The sequence below is a fragment of the Gracilinanus agilis genome, chromosome 2 (assembly GCF_016433145.1).
Source record: "Gracilinanus agilis isolate LMUSP501 chromosome 2, AgileGrace, whole genome shotgun sequence".
Taxonomy (NCBI): domain Eukaryota; kingdom Metazoa; phylum Chordata; class Mammalia; order Didelphimorphia; family Didelphidae; genus Gracilinanus; species Gracilinanus agilis.
The window spans coordinates 500,345,021-500,367,534 of NC_058131.1; the positions used below are offsets into that span (position 1 = coordinate 500,345,021).

At 35.0% G+C, this 22,514-nt stretch overlaps 1 protein-coding gene across 1 annotated transcript in view; it reads left to right on the forward strand.

The window, feature by feature from the left end:
* The first annotated feature begins 355 nt into the window (after positions 1 to 355).
* Positions 356 to 22,514, forward strand: part of SPATA7 (spermatogenesis associated 7) — a 70,225-nt gene continuing 48,066 nt past the window's right edge. The window contains exons 1-5 of the mRNA XM_044659987.1: positions 356 to 389; positions 509 to 703; positions 5,319 to 5,393; positions 6,797 to 6,892; positions 10,274 to 10,321. Of these exons, the coding sequence (XP_044515922.1) occupies positions 356 to 389; positions 509 to 703; positions 5,319 to 5,393; positions 6,797 to 6,892; positions 10,274 to 10,321 (448 nt within the window). The remainder of the gene's footprint in view (positions 390 to 508; positions 704 to 5,318; positions 5,394 to 6,796; positions 6,893 to 10,273; positions 10,322 to 22,514) is intronic.

Genomic DNA, 22,514 nt, shown 5'->3' on the forward strand with positions numbered 1-22,514 from the left:
CCGCCCCCTTCTTACCCAGCCCCATAACCCCGCCCCCAAAAAAACAGCTTCCCCTAGGAATCGGGGTGGTCCCGGGAAAGATGACCACGCCCCCTCCTCTACGTCGTGACGCCATAATCAGGGCCGCAAAGGCGCCTTAGCAACTCCCTGACGACAGTCACCCAGCGACCAGGCTCTATCGGGCCTCCCCTCCATCACCTTCCGCCACCGCTGCCATCACCATCGCCACCGCCGTCTGCACCACCGCAGCGGGAGGGTGGAACGGGGAGGGTGGGCTGGGCCAGGCCCGGAGATCGACCTTCGGGGGGGGTTAGAGGGGGGCCCAGCTCATTCTCAGCGGCAGTAAGGGGAGAATATGGGAGGAAAGAACCAGGACAGCCCCCGGAAAGGTAAAGGGGCCGCCCTGCACTGTGGCCCTGCACTTTGGTCGCGGTGTGAAAGCTGAACGGGGGGAGGGGCGCCTTTCTCGAGGAGCTCAGACCCGATTTTTTCCTTCCCCACTCTCTAGTATCCCTCTCCACAAGACTACCTCGCTCTGCAATCAGCCACCTCCACCCCCACAAGTGTGACCCCTCTGCCCTCCCGCGGCCTCTTCACGCTTCCTCCTGGGGTAGACTCTGCTCCCGCTCTCTACCTCCCACTCTCACTCTCGTCCCTCCAGGCCTCAGTTTCCCCAAACGTAAAAAAGATGGGGTTGGACCAGGTGATTTCTAAAGATCTTTCTTACAACTTAAAAAAAAAATCCTGCGTCTGTGACACTATCACTTGATTCTCCTTTCCCAGGGTTGAGTTATATTCTCTCATCCTCCTTTGTCTTTTTTTAAAATTTTTTTGACTTTTTTAGTAGAGGTGTTCCGTGTTACAGGCATAGTAAAGTCCTCTGTTGACCGGGCCCCTTTCTGCTTCTGAATTGTGATCTTGGGGTATAAATGTGCTGTAAAGATGTAGGAACTAACGTTTGAGAAGATCAGCAAGGTGTAGTAGTAGTAAAAAGAGCAATGGATTTGAACTCATGAAACCTGATTTTGAATCACAAGCAGTGGGGTTGGGGGGGTGGGGGATGGATAGTGGCCCACTTGCCACCTCTGACATTTGATAATGATAATAATAATGGCTACCATTTACATAGGCTTTAAGGTTTGCAAAGTGCTTTACATATGTTAGTTATCTCATTTCATCCTCAAAACAAAACTGTGAGGTAGGTGCTATTATTTATCCCCATTTTACAGATGAGGAAATTGAGCCTGAGAAATTGCCCAGGGTCACACAGCCAAGTAAGTACCTGAGGCAAGATTTGAACTTGGGTCTGACTGACTTCAAATCCGGGACTCTTTGGGCCACCCAGCTGCCTCTCTGGACCTCAGTTTCCTTAACTGTAAAATAAGAGGGTTCAATTAAATCAATAACCTTTTCTGTGCTATGGCATTCTTTTGGTAGTCTGGTGAAGTCCATAGACCACTTTTCTGAATGTTTTTAAATGCATAAAATATGAAACAATTATATAAAGTATCTTTTTTTTTAAAGTTCATGGATCCCCAATATTAAAGACAAATAAAACCTATACTCCTATGAGTTAAGGATCTGTGAACATCCCTTCTACCCCAAGCCTGGATTTCTACTTGGGTCTCTTCTACGCCACTCCTCCCCGCCCCCTCCCCACACCCTAGAATACTTGTCCGTCCTTGCCCAGAAAAACTGGAATTAATATACATTAATGCAGAACTGTGAACCACCAACTCTTCAGTTCAAGTATTTTACAGTCAAAACAGCAGATCTAAAAGAGGATTCAAGCTGTAACTCAAATAAGGAAATAACTAGTCATTGAATGCAGTTTAATATCTTAATTTAAAAGAGTAACTTTTGGTGAAACTTGATTGTGTCTTGAAAATTCTTAAACATGCGACAACAAATGACCTTTGACTATGTTGTTTGAAAAAATACTTAATTGAGCAGTAGATTGCTAAACATAGATATATGTAAACATAGACAATTTTACTTCTTGTACAACCACCTTAAAGTGCAGGTAGTTTTAAAACAAAATTATTGTGAATACTTTCCTTAGAAGGCAAACTAAATGCTTTTATGATTTCTGAGAGTTATATACAATCTTAATCTCTTGTATAGTGTAATTTTGTGCATATAATAATTTTTCAGCATATGATTATTGAGTGAAAAGACATAAACTAAAATTGATGCTTTAATAATATACCCAATAAAGTCAGTTTTATTGTTTGCAATATATAGTAACATTTGATTCATTTTAACAGACATTAAGCATTTACTGTGTACAAAGCACTATAGAAGGTGCTAGGGATATGAAAGAAAAAACTAAAACATCCCTTCAGCATTGAATTTTCTCTCTGGCAATGACACATATACATCATGCACTGCTACTGATTTCATAATTTTAAAATAAATACCATATATCAGTTAACATAAATATACTTCATGTATTTGGCACATTTACCATTTGCCACAAATAATAAAAGCCAAATCAATATTAAGTACTGTCAAAACTAACAACTTGAAAACAAAAAATTTTAACCTTTCAATCACAGTTTAGTAAGAAAATACTTAAGTATTTCAAAGCATAATTAATACTTTACCAAAATTTAGTTTAAAATCTTTTTTAAAAGACAATTTTTACTTTTTCATTCTTTTTTCATTTGTGACCTAGCATATCTTAGGTATTCTCTTATAGAACAAAGTTGAATAATTAGAAGTACTAATTTGGTCATAAATACATTGATAAATTTGATACCTCTCTCTCATTTAAGAACATGTCCTTTCCCCTAAATTTACTTTATGTGAGTATACATTTTCTCATATAATTCACTGAAATCTAGCAATAACACAGTTCTAACTAAACTTTACAACCTTTCAGAGTAAAAGAAATATATTATTGAAACATCTCATACATATGTCTCATACAGTTCATGTTATTCAGTATGCTTTGAATGGATTTAAAATACTAAACAATGCCTTTCTAGAAAAACGTAGCCTTTTGTCTTTCTCTTTTTTCCATAGGCCCCTTTAATCAATCCTGATCAGGTTAGAATTCTGTTAACTTGTCCACTCTATTCTTAGTCTCCAATTCTAAGTCAAACAACTGCCTTTAGCAACCCTCTTTTCATTGTCTAGAGAAATAAAACCCCTGTCCTACTTAGACACCAGGTTCAAACCTATTGTTTTGTTGTTTGTTGTTGTTTTTTAAGAAACTTTGGAGTTAACAGCTAATACTCTGAGTAATTTAACTTGTGCCTTCTTTTTTTCTGCCTGAGGTATCCTAATTTCTACCTTGACTTGGCTTATTTACCAAGGCTCTACCCTATGCATGAAAGTTTTTTTAGTTATTCTAATCTGTCTTTCCCATATTAGAATCTGTCTTCTGCTTCACCCTTCAGAGCTGCTATCTTTACATCTGTTTTCCATCATTCACTCTCCTTTTTGCATCTGTGTTCTATCAAAATTTTTCCCTTATTTTTTTCAACAAGCACCCTTCAGCTTTTCACAGCTAATTTCTTGACCATATTGAGTTTGGCAACATCAACATCCCTCTTTCCCTACAATCTCACACTGAGATAAGTGTGCTCTCCCTGGCCAATTCCTATCCTCTTGTGCCTTTGATACCATTACCTCCAGTTTCCTTTGAGACCTTGGTTTATCATTTTTTCTCATCTTTATTCTCTCTTTTTCTGCTAGCAAATATGGGAGGACATTGTGTTAGAATAGAAAGAGTGCTAGATTTGGAATAAGAATCAGAGATCTCAATTCAAATCTCTGCTCTGTCTTTTAACTACCTATGTGAATACTGGTCTTGGTTTCCTCATCTTTTCATGAGATTGTTGGATTATATGATTTCCAAATGTAACTTTCCAGCTCTAATTCTAATGCTATAGGACCTCCCTTTGCCTACAAACAAACTCAGGATCACTATATCCTAAGAAAAGACCTATAACTTTTCTCTTGGCTTTGTCATACCCCTGTCATGATCCCATCTTGAACTCTTCCCTCCTTCCTTTAGTTTTTGAGTCCTGTCAATTCTCTTGGAAATATCTCATCTCCATACTCTCTTCTCTTTTTTTAAACAACTCTCCTGCACCTGTTATTTGGACTATTCAGACTCCAATTGGCCTTTATTACCTTCCATCTCTCTTTCCTTCCATCCTTTACATAGCTGCCAAATTAATCTTCCTATGCAAAGATCTGACCATGTCATTACCTTGCTCAGGAACCTTTTGTGGTTCCCTATTGCCTCAAGCATCACTATGAAACTCCATAGTCTGGAATTCAAGGCTGTTAAATCTGTCTGGTACTCATTTCTGCCTAATCACTACCCTCCGCCCCTCTAATTGGTTCCTTTGATTTCTAGGCAGAGCCTCTGTTTAAAGAAGAGACTCAGCACAGTTCTCTCTCATTTCCCATAAGTCACACTTCTTTTGGACTTCTTTGAAACTCTTCAAAAAACCCCTGTACCAAGGGGTTATCTTTCCCCCATTCAATGCTTTCAGTTAGATTGTTAGTTTCTTGAGGGTAGGGACTTTCTTTTTATTTGTATTTCTAGCATTTAATACAGTGCCTGACACAGAGGTAGGATGTTTATTGGTTGATTGATTTGAAACTTTCCATATCTTATCTCTATTATACTCTTTCATTTACCATATATCCCAGGCAAATTAAACTTCTAGTGGTTTTTTTATTCTTTAATTTCCTTGCTTGAAACATAGTCCTTTAATATTTCCATTTAATAAAATCCACTTCTTCCTTTTAGACCTAAGCTTAAATATTACTTCCATGAAACCCTTTCTCTACAACATCTCCCTCTCCCTGGGTCACTCACCCAGTCAGCAAACCGAGCATGATCTCTTCCTCCTCTCATTTTGTCACAGTACTATAGACCTTCCTTTCGATATATCATATGCTCATTTTTGTATATACAAACCCCAAATATTAGACTTCAAATTTGAGAGTAGGGACAGAATATTTATATATTCTCGGTGGCTAGCATAATACTCGATACAATAAACATTTAATAGATATTTGTTGAATTAAATAGCATCTGGTGGATTTATCATTACATATGATGCATGTCTTAAAATATAATACTAAAAATAAATGTCACAGAATCATGATTGATGATGATCTAGCCTGAGAAAATTGATTATGACAATTATGCAGTCTTGTAAAGAATGCTCAATAAAATTGCAATCTGCTTAATCAGTTAAATAAAAATTTTTATGACTTAAAAATTATTCTCCATATTATGTCCTTTGTCAGAAATTTTTCTTTTGTTCTAATTGTCACATTTTTGTTAAAAGTCAGAACAAACTATGTCATGCCCAGATATGTTCCATCAAGCCCATTTACAGGACACTTAAGCACAAAAAGTAATGGTAAGTGAAAAATACTGGCTAATGAATGTTTCGTTAAAAGGTTTAACTATATTTCTGTGTTTTGCATATATAATCATGTTAAACTGCATGGTTTAAAAGTCATTTATTTCACTTAGTAAAAGTTACTAACCTCATATCTCTGCTCTGTAACTATTAAAGTAATGTTATAGGAAAACTTCCAGATTCAATGATTCACTTTGCCTCCTGCTGGCTATTAATTGATGCCGCCAACATATAGCCCTTAGTCCAAAACATGCCTTCCTTTTTGAAATGGACATTAATAGATGACATAAAATAATTTGAATTCTGAATTAGCATTTTATTGAGGTCTTATCCCTGATGTAATTAATTAGAAACATTGAACATTGGAAAAAAGAGATTTTTAAGGAAGCACTGTCAGATTTGCCTTGTTTAATCTGCTCCTTTGAATAAGGATATCTGGTATTCTTTTCCAATAATTATTTATTAGAAAAGTATTTAATATGACTGAATTTTTTTTGTTTTTTTTACCATTAAGGCAAATTTATATTTTTGATTTTTTTATTGTAGTTCTTGAATTCTAAATGAATGTGTTCTTAGCAAAATAATGGAAAAATAAATCCTTTTTTTTAGAAGCATAGAAAAGAGTATGGGGAAGGTACTTTTCAATTACACCTACAATATTTCCCTTTTTAAGGTCTCTGTGTACAAATATAAGTTAATAATCTTAAACTCTTTTGAAAAGTATACTTTTTGCTTGAAACTCAAAATTTCAAAGTTAGACTTAGAAACTACATGAATATTTTCATGAATATGTTTTAAAGATCAAAATTATTTCAAAGATATTCTTGAAAAAATTTAGGTGAGATTTGGGGATTGCTGTTGGTACTTTATAAGGTAGCAGAGAAGCTTTAGAAACCAGGTTGTATGCAGTGATTTTTAGATCATTGCCAAAATAGGGTCTCTGATATAAATTGTGTTCAGGTTTATTTTCCTTATTTGTTTTTTTGGTTCCCGGCTTAAGAAATGGTTTAAATATAGGAAAGGTGTCAGTACTACCTTGTTTTCAAAGATATGGATAACTGAGCCTTTTTAGTTAGGAAAATTGAGTGCCCTTAGCAAATTTAGTATTGCAAATACAAGGAAAGATAGTGTTTTACAGGGAATGGAATCTAAAATGCCTGTTAACCTTTTCTCTGAATTCTTGTGTGCTCTTGGGGAAAGGTTACATCTCATTGGTAAATATTTTACCTGAAGTCAGACAGACTCAAATCACATAGTTTCCCTTCTCAATATCCATTTAATTATATTTCATAATGATTTATGGGGATGATCATGCTTATCAATAACTCTTTGTTTAATGTCTTGGTCATTTTGATTTTAGACTGAAATGTGTAATGATCAAATGTGTTTTAATTTTATAGCTTTTTGCACTGACTCCTCCTCTCTCAGACTAAGTACCCTCTACCTGATCAAGAACCACATGGCTGTTCACTATAATAAAATCCTTTCAGCCAAAGGTAAAAATGTATATGAACCTTCTACACACAATTTTAGCCCCTTCAGTTCTCATTAGAATCAACCTGTAGAAAGAATGGGTGAATTGGGTTGTAGAAAGATTCATGTAATTGGTTCAGCACCTGTCTGAGATCAGTTTAGTTAATATCTGCCTAATTTAAATTTTTTCATATCACTAAACCTTGAATATAATTTAGCAAATGTTTACTTTTTCCATGAAGCCAGCCTTTTCATCTATTTTTGAATGGTGATATGCCTCTAAATGTCCTTTTTTGTCCTATTTATGATTTTTCTGTAGCATTTCATGATTAGATCTTTGATTTCAATACACCAAATATTTTCAAATTTGATGTTTGTTTTTTATTTGGGCTAGAAAAGCATCCCAAAGTACATCTTTTTTTGGAAGAGTCTACAAAATTTAGAGTCTTTATATTATAGTTTTGCCCCTCAAAATTGAGCCATATGAGTACTAATATGGTCCCTTGGTGATTTAATCTTGTCTTTTTATTTTCTTCAGTGCTATTTTGCTGAATGCTTGAAGTTTGCTTATTTTTTTAGCTGCTGCCCTTTTTTTTAAAAGTGTCCTTTGTTTTATCAGTATTGTCTAAAAGTTAAAATTACTGTATAATACTTTGTGACATGTTGGAACCATTGTATATACTTTGTAATCTGTTACTTTCAGATACAACTGATATATGACTGATAATTGTCTAAAATACTCTATTCTAATGTTTTAATATTTTTATATTACAAACTTTTTCTATAACTTTAATATCTAGTCTCACTGCATATTTGGAGATAAGCTTCCCATAATATCATAATCTACTAAATTCTCTGCCATAATCCTGGTTTTACTACCAGCTTGTTGGATGACCCTGGGCAAGTCAGGGCTTCAGTATTTCCTCATCTGCAAAATGAGGGACCTGGATTAGATCATCTCTATGATTCTTCCAACTCTTAACATTTTTTATTCAAATTTCCTAGTATTAGTAAATTCATTGACTCTAGGTAAATTTTTTTCTGGCATCAAGTCATTTTCCCTTTATTTCTAAAAGATTTTCATTTTGGAATTTTGAAAGTTCCAGAGCTCCCTTTCCCAGACTGTGTTCTCTTAATCCCTAGCATTCTGTGTATTGCAAATAGGGATCTACAGGAAAATGCTTATTTAGAAGCAACAGAAAATAGCAGGAAACACCCATTGTATTAAACTTATAGTTACCTAGAAGATAACTAGATTCACATTATGCTACTCTGATACTTACTTAGATGTGTGACCCTGGGCAAATCATTTAACTGCTCTTAGCCTCATTTTCCTAATTTGTAAGTGGGGATAATAATACTTACATTATCTATCTCACTGGGTTGTTGTAAGGAAAGTACTTTGTAAACCTTAAAAGCCATAGAAATTTTAGTTGTTATTATTAGTGATATTTTCTCTCTGAAATGTTAAGTGTAAGATTGTGAATACATCAGAAATGCTTATTATATACAGAATTTGGGGAAATATGAAAATAAGCTTAATTTCTACTTTTTATACCAAAATTTCTTTGACTTACTCTTTGTCCCATGGGTTTTCCATACCCCCAGATTCCTGGCATTAGCATTCTGGGATTCACTTAAAAGCCCAAAAGTGTTCCATGGCCAAATTAGTTTGGGGAACACTGTTCTAGGGGTCAACTGCTTCCATGTAACTGAACATTGGCCTTTTTACTTTTTTATTAAATTTCATTCCTTGTGTGTCTTTATGTTTCTTTTATTTGTAAATGGAAATGGGTATAGTTGAAAAAAGCCCTGGCCCTGGAGTCAGGACCAGTTCCAAACCTTGACCCTGAATTTTACTACCTGTGTCATTTTGGGCAAGTTGCTTTTCCTCCCTGGGCCTCAGTTTCTTCATCTGTAGAATGAGGAAGTTGGATTAAAAGCCTCTGATGTTTCTTTCAGGTCCGATTCTCCAATTCCTATGATGCTTGTTTATTTGAATAGGGCTTAGATATTACTATAGGTAATCTTAAGTAATATTGGGAATGAAAACAGTCTTTTTGCCAAAGTTAAAAATTAATGATCCTACTCTTCTAAAAGAGTGTTTATAAATAAATATATCAAGTTAGAACTAAAAGCAAGAGATTAAAAAGCCATACCTGAACTTGGCCTTTTAAAAATCCAAACAAAGAATAGATTGGTAGTCTGAAATAACACTTATTATAATTCTTGGCCTAAAGTAGATTCTTTATATGTCTGAGAGTTTTGATTTGTCACTGTTCTATTTCCTAGCTCATTTAAAATATTTTTAATTAACTACAATGGTTCAGAAAGAAAGCTATCCTTCTGCCATAGATTGATGTTGCCATAGATTGATTTAAAATATCTGAACTTTCTACTGTCCTAACTTTGTTATCAAAATTAATATTAATAAATATATACCAACTTTGAGTTCCAGCATAGCAGTTTCTCTGGATTTATCTTCCATCCTGCCTTCTACCCAGAAGAAGTTATTTAGATGCAGAACTCCAGAAGATGTCATAGTTCCACTGACTAGAATTCCTCCAAACACTGGTTTAAGGAATATTCATTATTCCAAAGAATAAAAGCCTTAAAATAGAATGTTTATTTTAATTGGAAAGATTACTGATTAGGAGTTGGGAGACCTAGATTCCTGTGCCAGTCTCTAAATAGCTATGTAACCTTATGAAGATCTATTCCTTTCTCTGAACCACAGTTGCCTCATATTTCAAATGAGAGTTGTACTAAATAATTATAAGATTCCTTCTGAAATTCTATGAAATATACATAAACTTTGAAAATGTGTTGAATGTAAAATTTAAACATTAAAGATTCAACTGAATTTAAGTGTATTTCCCTAACACATTAAAAAACATGGGTTTTTGTACAGTTGTTTTTCAGTTATGTCCAAACCTTCCTGACCCCATTTGGGATTTTCTTGGCAGAAATATTGGAATGGTTCACCATTTCTTTCTCCAGCTCATTTTACAGATGAGAAAACTAAGGCAAACTGGATTAAGTGACTTGCCCAGGGTCACACAACTAGTAAGTGTCTGAAGCCAGATTTGAACTCAGGAAGATGAGTCTCTTCCTGACTCCAGAGCTGGCACTCTATCTTCTGCACTACCTCAATGCCCAAAACATGGATTATGGGGCTTTAAAAGTAAAATATGCTCAATTATAAACAAATTATTTTATTGAGGATTCTGAAATAATTATCAAATCCATAAGTATCAATCAGAATACCTTATGAAGATCCATCATAGAAAAACATAAATTTTTAATTTTGCTACAATTTTCAAAATATAAACATTTTGAGGACTTTTTCTAACTTAATCAATATTCAATTTAGAATTATTAAATCCTATGTTTTTCCTTTTCAGCTGTTGTAGATTGCTCAATGCCAGTTAGCATGATTTCCAGCGTTAAATGTAAGTAATCTGGTTGCCTTTTTTAGTAAAAGTACTGATAATTTTATGTATAGGATATAAAATCTCAAATGCGCCAAGTTAGGAGTCAGAAGATTTGAGGCTTTGTCTTGATTCAGCCATTTGTTAGCTAGATATATATAACCTTGGTTGAATCACTTTATCTCTCTAGGCCCCTATTTTATCATGTCAGTCAAGAAGCATTTCTTAAACTACTACCAGTGTCAGGCTCAGTGCTAAGCACTGGGGGGGGGGGGAGGATATAAAAAGAGGCAAAAGACAGGTCCTGCCCTTCAAAGGGCTGACAAGCCAATGTCCACAGCAAGCAAACATATACAGTTTTCCCTTGCTATATCACAGTTCACTTATTGTGGCTTCACTGTATTGCGTGGTTTTAAAAAATGTATATATCTAATTCTGTATCACGGGGTTTTTGCTCTATCATTGGATTTTTATTCAAGTTGTGGTATAGTACTTCACTGGTAAGTACCCATATAGAATTTTATATGTTGTTAAAATTACGTAGGTTTAAGAGTGTAGAAAGTGTTTTAAGAGCATGTGAAGTGTTAATAAGAGTGTGGGAAAGGTTAATAAGAGTGTGGAAAAGGTTTATAGGAGAGTGGGAAGTATTTATAAAGCCTTAAAATATATATAAATAATAAATATAATGCTCCTACTTTGCAAATTTTCACCTATTGTGGGAGTCTCTGGAACATAACTCCTGCGATAGGTAAGGGATCACTGCATGTATAAACAAACAATGCACAGCAAAAATAGAAAATAATTGATAGGAAAAACACTAGAATTAAGAAGGGTTGGGAAATGCTTTTGAAAGAAGTCAGGAAAGCCAAGAGGTGGCGATAAAGAGAGAGTGAGCATTCCACAGTTGGGGCTCAACCAGAGAAATGTAGTATCTTGTTGTTGACATTGAATCCAAGAGTTAGTGGTAGGTATAAGGTTTCAGAAGGGTATGGGGCAAGGTTTTAATCTTTGAACTACAAACAGAAGATTTGTATTTTATTCCCAGAGGTAATGAGGAACCACTGGAGTTTATTGAATAGGATGGGAATATGGTCAGACCTGTGCTTTAGGAAAAATCACTTCAGCAGCTCAATGGAAGATGTTCTGGAATGGAGAGACTTGTGTGGCAGGCTGATCCATTAGGAGACATAGTGCAATAGTTCAAATATTGATGAAGACCTCTACCAGGGTGCTGGCAACATCAGAGGAGAGAAGGGACTTTATTCTAGAGATATTGCAATGATGAAAAAAAAAGGCCTTGGCAACAGGTTGGATATGAGAGGGTAAGGGATACTGAGAAATGAGAGATAGTGAGAAGTCCAGGATGTCACTTGAGTTGTAATTCTTATAATCTGGAAGGCTAGTAGGACTCCTGATAGTAAGAGTGAAATTTGAAAAAGGGGAAAGATAATGAATTCAATTTTGGTCTGGATGAGTTTGAGATATCTGCTGAATATCCACATCCAGATGTCTAGCTGTTGAAGATGTGAGGCTGGAAGTTAGAGTAGAAATTAGAGCTGGTTAGGTAGAGTTGGATAATAATCATGATAGAGATTATAATTAAATATATTGGCGCTAATGATAACACTAAGTGAAATAATAGGGAGAAGAGAAGAGGGCTCAGGTCAGAGCCATGTCAGGCACCCAAGGTTAGTGGGTACAACCTAAATTTGAAGACAGAGAAAAAGGCCAGATAAAAGAATTAGGAGAGAGTAGTGTCCTGAAAACCTAGAGAGGTGAGAGAATATCAAGAAGAGGATTATCAATTGTCAAAGACTACAGAGAGTTTGAGGAGAGTAAAGAATTGAGAAAAGACCACTGGATTTGGCAATTAAGAGATCTTTAGTAACTTTGGAGAGAAACAGTTTCTGTGATATGATGAAATCTGAAACCAGATTGTAAGGGAATGAGGAGAGATTGAGAAGAGAGGAAGTGAACATACCTATTGTAGAAGGCTTTTTTTGAGGCTTTTAGCTACAAAGGGCAGAAGAGATATAAGAATGTTTAATAGGGAATAGAAGAAACAAAAGAGATTTTTGAGGATGGGGGAGACCTCAGCATGTGTGTAGGCAGTAAGGAAGAAATCCAGTAGACAGGAGAAATTGAAGATAAATAAGAGAATGGAGATGACAGAGGGAGCAATCTGTTGAAGAGGACCCAAAATGGAATAAGATCTGTTGCACAGGTAGAAAGATTTGCTTGGGTACAGAATAGGAGGGCAACCTCTTCAAGTGAGATGGGTAAAATGAGATAATTGAATTAGATTACTTTTAATGTCTCAAATTTCTATGATTCTTACTGTCTTTGAGAAAAGAATTTAAAAACTAAAAATACTATAATTGGCACTTTCTCCAAATAACTGAATTTTATCTGCCTGTAAAGTGAATTTAATTTCCATTCTTTTCTTCCTAGTACCCTAGTTGGAAACCCAGAGGAATGTTAATAGCCATGTTGATTTTAAATAATTAAAATTAGAAACTTCTACCTATAGAATTACCTTTTTTTTAAACCCTTAACTTCTATGTATTGGCTGAAGTGACTTGCCCAGGGTCACCCAGCTAGGAAGCATCTGAGGCCGGCTTTGAACCTAGTACCTCCTGTCTCTAGGCCTGACTCTCAATCCACTGAGCTACCCAGCTGCCCCCCCTATAGAATTATCTTAAGGTTGCCAGTTGACACCTGCAATTATTGTAGGTCCATGTAATTTGAATTTAAGCCAAAAATGTTTTATTAAAATATCAAACAAAACAAATATGTGACATGTTTATTACAATAGTAATGATAACATAAAAATAATATTTTCTAATTTGAAGTTAATTTTTATCAAGTTATAATTTAAAGCTAAGATAATTAGTTTTTAAATATAAATTATCTTGGAGGGAAATGATATATAACCTTTAGAGAAATGACTTATCAGTCTCACATTTATTAAACTTCTAACACAGTCCTTGTCATTAGTAGGCACTTAAATAATTATTTGTTAGTTGGTTGATTGATAGAACACTCCACTACCCATGAATTTAGATTGTACAATTATAAGCATATACAGAATAAATAGAAAGGTAATAATACAAATAAATACAAATGAATTAAATATGCTGTAGTTTGTAAAAGAAAGCACTAGCAGTCTGAGAGATCAAGAAAAGCTTATATAAAATTGTGGTTGTATTTGAACTCTCTTGTGATATAACAGTGAGTTTCTTTGAGATGAAGAGGCAGTGTGTTTAAGATGTGGGAAATGACCAGTGCAAAGGCCAAAGTGTGTAGGAAGAACTGGAGTAAGAAGAGACTTGAGTCATTGAGGCTGTTGCAATAACCCAAGTTTAAGGTGTGATGAGCGTCCAAGCTAAGGGAGTAGTTGTATGAATAGAAGGAAGGGGATGGATGTGAGAAATGTAGAGGTAAAAACAAGAAGACATAGCCAGTAATTGGACGGAGGTGGTAAGGGAGGGTTGAGAATTCAAGTATAATGCTGGCTTCTTTATGTATAGTCTTTATTTTTAGAAAGACAAGTCAGGTAGATCTTTATAGATGAGAACCAGGTAGCTATTATAAACACAAAAATATAAAGATTGTTTTTACCAAATTAAATTTATTATTTATCATCACGGTCACATAAACATATCCAAATAAATTCTATGAATGAGCTAAAAATGAGTCAGTCAGATCATTGCTTCCTATGTCTGGACCTCTTTGAATCCATTCTGCCTTTACCTGATCCCACCTTTCAGAACTCTATCTTCGCCCATGCCTTAATTTTCATTCCTGAAATTGTTCCTTTCTCCTTGCTGCTGTCTCTGTCCCCAGATGTAGATCTCTCTTTCCTGCCCAAGCTCTTGGCCTCATTTACCCTATGAGAATGAAGCCTCTCACAGAAATGCTCTCTGTTTTGTAATAGGACATGATGGTTCAACAAGTTCAAAGTCCCTTTTTTCAGTAGTACTTGGTCTGGCTTTTCTGTTAGATATCTATTGATTCCATTCAACTCGATAAACATGAAGTGCTAGCTGCTGGAAATAGGAAGACAGAAATAAAACTGTTCCTTCCCTCAAGAAGTTTACACTCTGCTAGAGGAATAGAGCATGTCTGCAGCTAAGTAAATAAGGAGGAAGAGAGGTTGGTCAAGAGATGCTTTATTTAAAAAATCATATCTGAATTGATCTTTGTTGAAAGCTAGAGATTCTAGCGAAGAATACATTTAATTGTTTCAAATAGTTTTAGAAATCTTAGCAATGAAATGATTAAAATAACTGCAGATAACATTTCTACCTAGAAAACAATTGAAGCTAAAAAATGGAATAAATATCTTTAGTAAAATAGCAGCACTATATAAGATACCCCTACAAAAAAATCATCTGCATACCATAATTAAGAATCAGTAGATAAATATTCTTTATGAGAACAACATAATCAAATATATGTACATTAACTTATTGAGATAATTCTACAAAGACAACTTCAAAATTATTTTGACAAGAATTAAGGAACTGAATAGAATAATATTCTCTCTTAATGAACAAATGATAAAAACATAAATACCCACTGAAATAACTTTTTCTTCCATCTAATTTTCAAATCATTACAATAACATTCAGAATACTAATAAGTTATTTAATATACTTAGATAAAATTCTAAAAGACTGCATGAGGAAAAATGGAACTATGGAACTATTTTGGCACACCTCTAATAAATTTCATTATTCATTCATGAAAAAGAAAGTTGATAGAGAGAAATTAACACTATCAAGTCTCAAAACTTACTCTATAAGGCAATATTTACAAAAATCATCTGGTACAAGATAAAAAATAAAGAAACAGATCAATGAAACAGAATAAACCAGAATTAGTCCCAGTGCATAAGCATTTGACAAGTCCACATTTAAAATAACCCTGGAGCAAATATTTTGGTTCTGAGAAATGATCAATAGGTAACCTAGCGTTGTAAAGAAAAAGTTAATTAGCCAGGGAGTGAGTCAGAAAGCCCTGGAAGTCCTGCCTCCCACACCTACTGGGACTAGGGGACCTGAGTAAATACCTTTAGCTCTCAGTGCCACAAACAGCTTTCCAAGTCTGTGAGCTGCAGAACAGATCATTTAACGAGCATTTATGATGTGACTGCCCCTTTTAGGAAGTGTCTGCTAGGAGCAAACCATACCAGTGAAATCATAGGTCCAGGTCAAAAGAAAAACAATAGATGAGAAATATGAGAAATTCAGAGAAATAAAACCAGGCTTACCTGAAGTAATGCAGTTCAGTGCAAACATAAACAGGAGATGTTTAAATAGCAGTTCCACAGAGACGTGAGACTAGAAGTCAAAAGAAGAGAGACTGGGGAAGAATAGTTAGATTTTAGAGTCATTAAAGTAGAGGTAGTAATTAAATCCGTGGTTGCTAATGAAATCATGAAATGAAGTAGTATAGAGGGAGGTGAGAAGAAGGCCCAGGACAGAGCCCCAAGGGACAGCTATTGTTAGAGATGTGATCTAGAGCAGAATCGGTCAAAAAAAAAGACTGAACAAGAAACAGTCTGAGAAGTAGGAGAATAGAAGAGTATAATATCCAAAAAAATCTAGAGAGAAGAATGTATCAAATAGCAGAGTTTGATCTGTAGAGATGGCTGCAAAGAAACCAAGAAGAATGAGGACTGAGAAAAGGTCACTGGATTTGGATTAGTAGTCAAAGGTCATGAACTGATAAAAGTAAAAATTGAAATACAAACTTTAAGTAGCCACATAAAAAGATGCCTAATTTCCCCAATAATCTGATATGCGCAAGTCAGAAAAACCTTAAGATGCCTCCATACATTCATCAGAATGACAAAAATGGTAAAAGAGTGACAAAAGATTAGGAATGTACTACAGCAAGAACATATACATTTTTGGTGGAACTGCAGTCTGGCCAAAATATTTTAGAAAGCAATGATAGTATAGTAAAAGTCACAAAACTAACCACAACCTTGGATTCGGTCTTTCTGTTGCTAGGACTTTTTAAAAAGTCCTTTTTTTTTCCCCAAAAAAAGGGGGAAAAGGATATATCTCTATAAAATGATTATAATTCTTTGTAATTGCAAAAATAAGGGGGGAAATCCTGTGTTTCTATGAATGAATGAATGAACAAATTATAGTATCAATAAAATGGAATATGTATTTTCCATAAAAATGATCAATATAAAGCATTTAAGGAAATATGAAAAGACCTATACGAAGTCTTACAAAGTGAAATCAGCAGAACCAGAAAGCCAATACATACTGATTAGAATGAAGGAAAGAAAGATTAAAAAGACAAAATAAACCTAGAAGTAGTAAAATCTCTGACCTAAACAGAGACATAGAACACCTTGCTTTTCTGTTGTTTCTTGATTCATTTAGTTCCATATATTGTTAAAGGTTTTATATGCAAATTCCATTCTTTATTTTGTTAGGTGTATTTAATTTTTTTCTTATTAAGTTTGGAATGAAAACTTTTTTAAAAAGATTTTGTTCTCTACTTATCCCCTCTAGTAAATTATGTAGCCTTTTTTTTAAAAAAAATGCTATGTAGTTTCAAGGTCTTTTGCCATTCTATTAGGGTACTACAATCTGCTTTGTTGATAGTGGCCTATCAGTTGACCAGTTCTCAATAAATAGCTATGCCTTAGCGGCGATTATGTTTTTGCCTTAAGTACAGGGGAGCCATATTTTTTTTAAAAGGTGGTTTAGTAGTATTTTTTCCCAACTACACATAGAAGCAATTTTTAACATTTGTTATCTCACATTTTGAGTTTCAAATTCTTTCTTCTTTCTTAGATAGATGGTAAGAAATTTGATATAGATTATAATGTGCTAGCGTGTATATATTCCATATTCATCATGTTATAGAAGACATATAACTAAAAAAAAACTCTTGAAGAGATGAATTCTTAACTAAACAAATAATAGGTGCAATTACAAAGTATAAAGTGAAATCCAAATTACATAAAAACAAGATATTAAAACAAATTTATGTTAAAGAAAAAAAAAGCTAGAAAGTCAGCTCTGAGAAAAGGAACTCTGGAAGTTGAAGGAGAAAAGCCCAGGAAGAACCTACCTCTTTTTTTTTTTTTAACGCTTGTACTTCGGTGTATTGTCTCATAGGTGGAAGATTGGTAAGGGTGGGCAATGGGGGTCAAGTGACTTGCCCAGGGTCACACAGCTGGGAAGTGGCTGAGGCCGGGTTTGAACCTAGGACCGCCTGTCTCTAGGCCTGACTCTCACTCCACTGAGCTACCCAGCTGCCCCTAGAACCTACCTCTTGAGAGAAACTCACTCGTCAACTTTCCCTTGCACCTCTTCCAGAGGGTGGTGGGTACCTACTCTATTGCCTCTCCCTTTTGGCAGTGTCTTGCAGTGGAGTAGACATGCCCAGTAAGAGATGCTCTGCCCAGAATAGAATTTAGCTACAGGAAGAGCAGGCCCCAGAAGCCAAGGGGAGCAGTATGTGAACACAAGAAAAGGAAAGAGACTGGGCACCTATAGCATCAGTGGTATGGATTGCTTTTACCACATATATTTCTTATGTATGGGCCTCTCTTCTTATTTATCCTCTATCTGTATCTGCTTTTCCACTGATGCTATGTTTTTGTGGAATAATGTTCCCAAGGTTTATGGGGGAAATATTTGTTTGCCATTGTTCATGCTGTACCATTTCAGTAAATGTCTTCACTTTAAAAAAAAACAAACAAACAAACAAAAAACAGCTCTGTTGTGACTACCTTCATTTCTTTATCTCCTACTCCTACATTACTCTCTTATCTACTTATCTGTCACTAGAATACTACTGAAGGCACTGAGGTATCAATTCTGAAGCTATCTGACAGAGGGGAAGATACCAAAGGCATGGGCAAAAGTCTCTTACCTTATTAATACTGAGTAAAGGGGCCAGAGAAAATCAATAGCTGCAATTTTATGCCTAAATTTGCAAGATTTTTATGAGACTTATCTGTACACAAAGCAAAGGCATCTCCACTTAAGGTATTCATAGCAGGCTTTCACAAGTAATATTCATCAATAAAACATTTCTTTACTATTTCACAATTAACTAAAAGATGTAGAGAACATAAAGTCCCACTGTTGACTTATATAACAAAGAAATTGATTAAGTAGAGCAAAATGCTGTCTTAAAGGCTGTGAACAAGGTGCTTCCCATCCGTAATTCAAGATTCCTTGAAAGATATGACAACAGAAATAATTTTCTTCAAAGCTGCCTGAATATAAGTAGCATATTACGCATAAGCACATAGATGTAGGCTTACCAAATGTGAGTTTCAAAATTAATATCCAATATTCTAAGTATTATATTTAACAAGATTTATTAATAATAATTAACATTAAAAAGCTAGAGCAAAAAGCCACCTTCCTCAGCCCCGCACAGGGAAAAAAAGAGGAAGAGGAAGCACTTATAGCAAACTATATACAAAATGTGAAAAATGCAAACATGAGGACACAGGGAAAAGGGATGCTGGGAAATGAAAGGAATTCTGCGGAATGTAGTATAAAGTTTTGTTCCCTTCTCTTGAAATCAGACAGAATCATTAAGCAATCTCTACTTACACATACCCCTCTGTGATCCTAAAACTTACAATAATTTGGGGATAAAAAGGAAATAAAAGAGAAAAAAGAACAAAAACCAATGATTGCTACATTGGCAAAAAGCCAGTTTGGGGGCAGTCCCCTTTGTCATAAGAGTGTATATTCAAAACAAATGCATTCAACCCCCCATAATTCAATTTAGTACATCCCAAAGTTCACTCTCAATCTTCTAGTGCAACATGTGGTCTCTGCAGGCATCTTTGCATTCTGGATTCTGGGAGGTAGTCTCTTGTTCTAAATTAGGCTCAAATTCAAATCAAAGTTCACAATAATAACATAGTCTTCCCCCCTGAGGAGAATAATATCAAACAAAGGGATCACTCAGGGATACATGGCTGAGTTATGAGGTATATGAATCACTTGTCAAAAGAAAATAAAAAAACATCAAAAAATCCAAATAAAGGAGAAAAGATAACTTTTGGAGGAAATATAAAATATCAAAGTCTTATGTCTTAAAAAAATCTAAGTAAAAGAAAAATAAACCTATAACAGGTTCTTGAATCAGGGCCCAGTTAAAGTGATTTACATAATTATGTACTTACTGAATCAGTAGCCAGGACTATAGAAAGTTTGCCACTCTATAAAAGACAGAAAAGGGACTAGATTATGGGAGCCAGGATGGCAGCCAAAGTGAGGTGCTTGTTAGGGCTCAAAATGCCTCTAACATATGTCAAAATAGCCACAACCTCAAACCCCAAACAAGTTCAAGTCCTCTTCTTTTGGCTCAAAATCTCATCAATCCCACTGGAATTGGTTGGTCTATTTGACCTTGTGCTTAATAGGCACTATGCAGGTTAGTTATGTGCTTCTTTGGCACAGTGCAGTGGCTCTTTTTGTTCCCTTCTCTTGAAATCAGACAGAATCATTAAGCAAAGTCCCATAATTTTTTAAACAATCAATGGCATCATTTCTATAGCTAAAGCTTTTTTGGGAATGCATTGACATTAGGGTTAATGGACATTTTTAAACTTACCCTAGTGCAAAATTAAAAAAAAAACTTTTAATACTGGTAATACATGTGCTTCAAGTCAAAAAAAAAAACAGGAGAGAAAAAATAAAACTCATACTATATTGCACATACAAGGAATAAAAATCAATAAAAATGTTTTAAAAATCAAAAATATAGCTTACGATCAGTGACACACTGTGTCAGCCAAGGAGAGGTAGAATACAAAGATTTCTCACCCCAAAATGAGATCCATTTCTTTTTAACTTGGTCATGAACAGTATACTGTGTGAGTGCAAATGATTTTCACAAAGTAACAAGTTTTTATAAAGAACAGTAGTACATTAGATAATGCACATTCAAAGAAAGTACCAAAATTCACAATAGCCCAGTTAATGACAGTAAGAAACAAAACCACTATAATATAGTATTCATATGAGTTGCTATATAGCCACTTGCTATATGACATTTAAAAAAACCTATGAACTAATGGATATTTGTCACAAATTTTACATTAACAATTCTTTCAACCTTGGCAAAGATATTTTTAACAAAGTCTATTACTGCCATTATTCCAAAATTCGGCAGAAGAGCCTAGAAAAAACAAAAATCTCTGTACTGCTGATGAAAATCTTTTGGGGTCTATAACATCACCAAGAAATCTTGATTGTTCTCGTGGAAGTAGATTAAACTGAAGAGTTAAAATATCATGCATGCAGAAGCTACTTTTGATTTCCTATTTTATATAAAAAACTTTTTGGCAGGAACTTCTCTTTTGTTCTCCACCTTTAATTCAACATTCTTTATAATTTATGATTATGATATATCATATATGAATATGATATGTGAATATAATTCCAGAAGCTAATAGATATCTAAAATCTTTTCTGAAGACCCCTTAAAATCAATTTAAATTTTTAAGTCATTAAATTCTCCAAAGGTTGTATGCAGTTGTATACAATCCAAAGACTAGATAAAAGCAACATGTGACCTCAATGGATCAGGTGACAAATCCAGCATACATAAGGATTTATGGGCTTTTACAATGATATGTTCTTCAGTACAGGGGATGGTACAAATAAAAAATCAAACAGAATATATCAAATAAGCAAAAACACAGGAGCTTAAAATTAAGATTCAGTATCACAGAATAGTATTGATTAGATTAATACAGATAAACTTTTAAAAAATTAAATCTTAAAGCAATCAGCAATATACAATAAATGTGACAGGGTCATAGGCAGTGAAATCAAAAATCCTTTTTATCAATTCCAATACACTTCTTCGCTATTATAGAGGTGAAATAAAACTCAAAAGGTTAACATAAATAAATTTATAGATCTCTTTTAAGGTTCATTCTCCTCCCCCAGTATTTTCATCCATTTGCATTTCTTTTGTCACAGTTTGGGGGTCCCCATACATGCACTACCATAGTGTGGACAAATCTCATAATGGGTTTGTTGCTAAGGCTGGGCAGGCCTAAATGGCAAGGGGCTGTGGGGAGATGAATTTTTCCTCTGAATCTCGGGATTATTCAAGCCAAGCTCAAGGACCAGCACCCAGGAACAATAGTTAGAAAAGGCACTCCAAAACTTTGAGTTGCTTGAGATAGGTAATACACTACTCTTTCATAGAGTTAGCCATGCTTTTTAAAAAACTTACTCCTTAAATGAAACTAGCTCAATGATAAAAACAAAAGACAATTACTTGAAGGCAAAGAGAGAGAAAAAACCTTTTTTTTTTTTTCGTTATCTAGGGGGCTTGGAAAAGTATTCTTCTGTGCCCTCTTCCCTAATGGCAAAACTACAAAGGAGAACAATAGGATATTTGCATATGAACGATTGACTTTTCTTAGTCAGGAGAAAAAAAGGGAAAAAATATCAATCAGAGACAAAATCCCTAAAACGCTGACTTAAAATCCACTGGTTTGGGGCTTTCTGCCCTCCTTGTGGAAAAAAAAAAACTTCTGTAGCAGCCTTCAGTAGGAGCCCAAAGTCAGCTTTAAAAAAAAAAATCTGCTTGAAACTAGAAAGGGGTTGGGCTGAATAGTACGATTTGTTGCTCCACTCTATGTTCCCCTTCTGAAAATGTCTAGGACAGACCAGAAATCCATATTGGGTGGGGGAAGATATTGAGGTGGAAGGAGTTCTATACATCACCCTCTACACAATGATTCAACTCAGATAGCAGTGGAGGACAGCAGCAGAGCACTCTTTTCAAGAGCATGCAGGGTGAGGAGAAACTGCTTCCAGGCTCTCACAGCAGTAGCAGCAACAGCAGCAGTAGTGCGAGGAGCAGCAGTGGCTGCAATGGTGGGAAAGTGGGCAGGTAGTGAAAAATAGCAGGAGCACAGGCTTGAACATTTTATATATTCTCTATTCTTTTTTCAAAGGCTTAAAAAGTTGTTTGGGTTTTTTTTAAGAATTCTATCCCTTCTGTTTGCCAAAATGTGAATTTCAAAATTAATATCCAGTATTTCAAGTATTATATTTAATAAGATTTATTAATAATAATTAACATAAAAAAGCTAGAGCAAAAAGCCACCTTCCTCGGCCCCACACACAGAAAAAAGAGGAAGAGGAAATGCTTAACAGCAAACTATACAAACGGGGGGGGGGGGGGG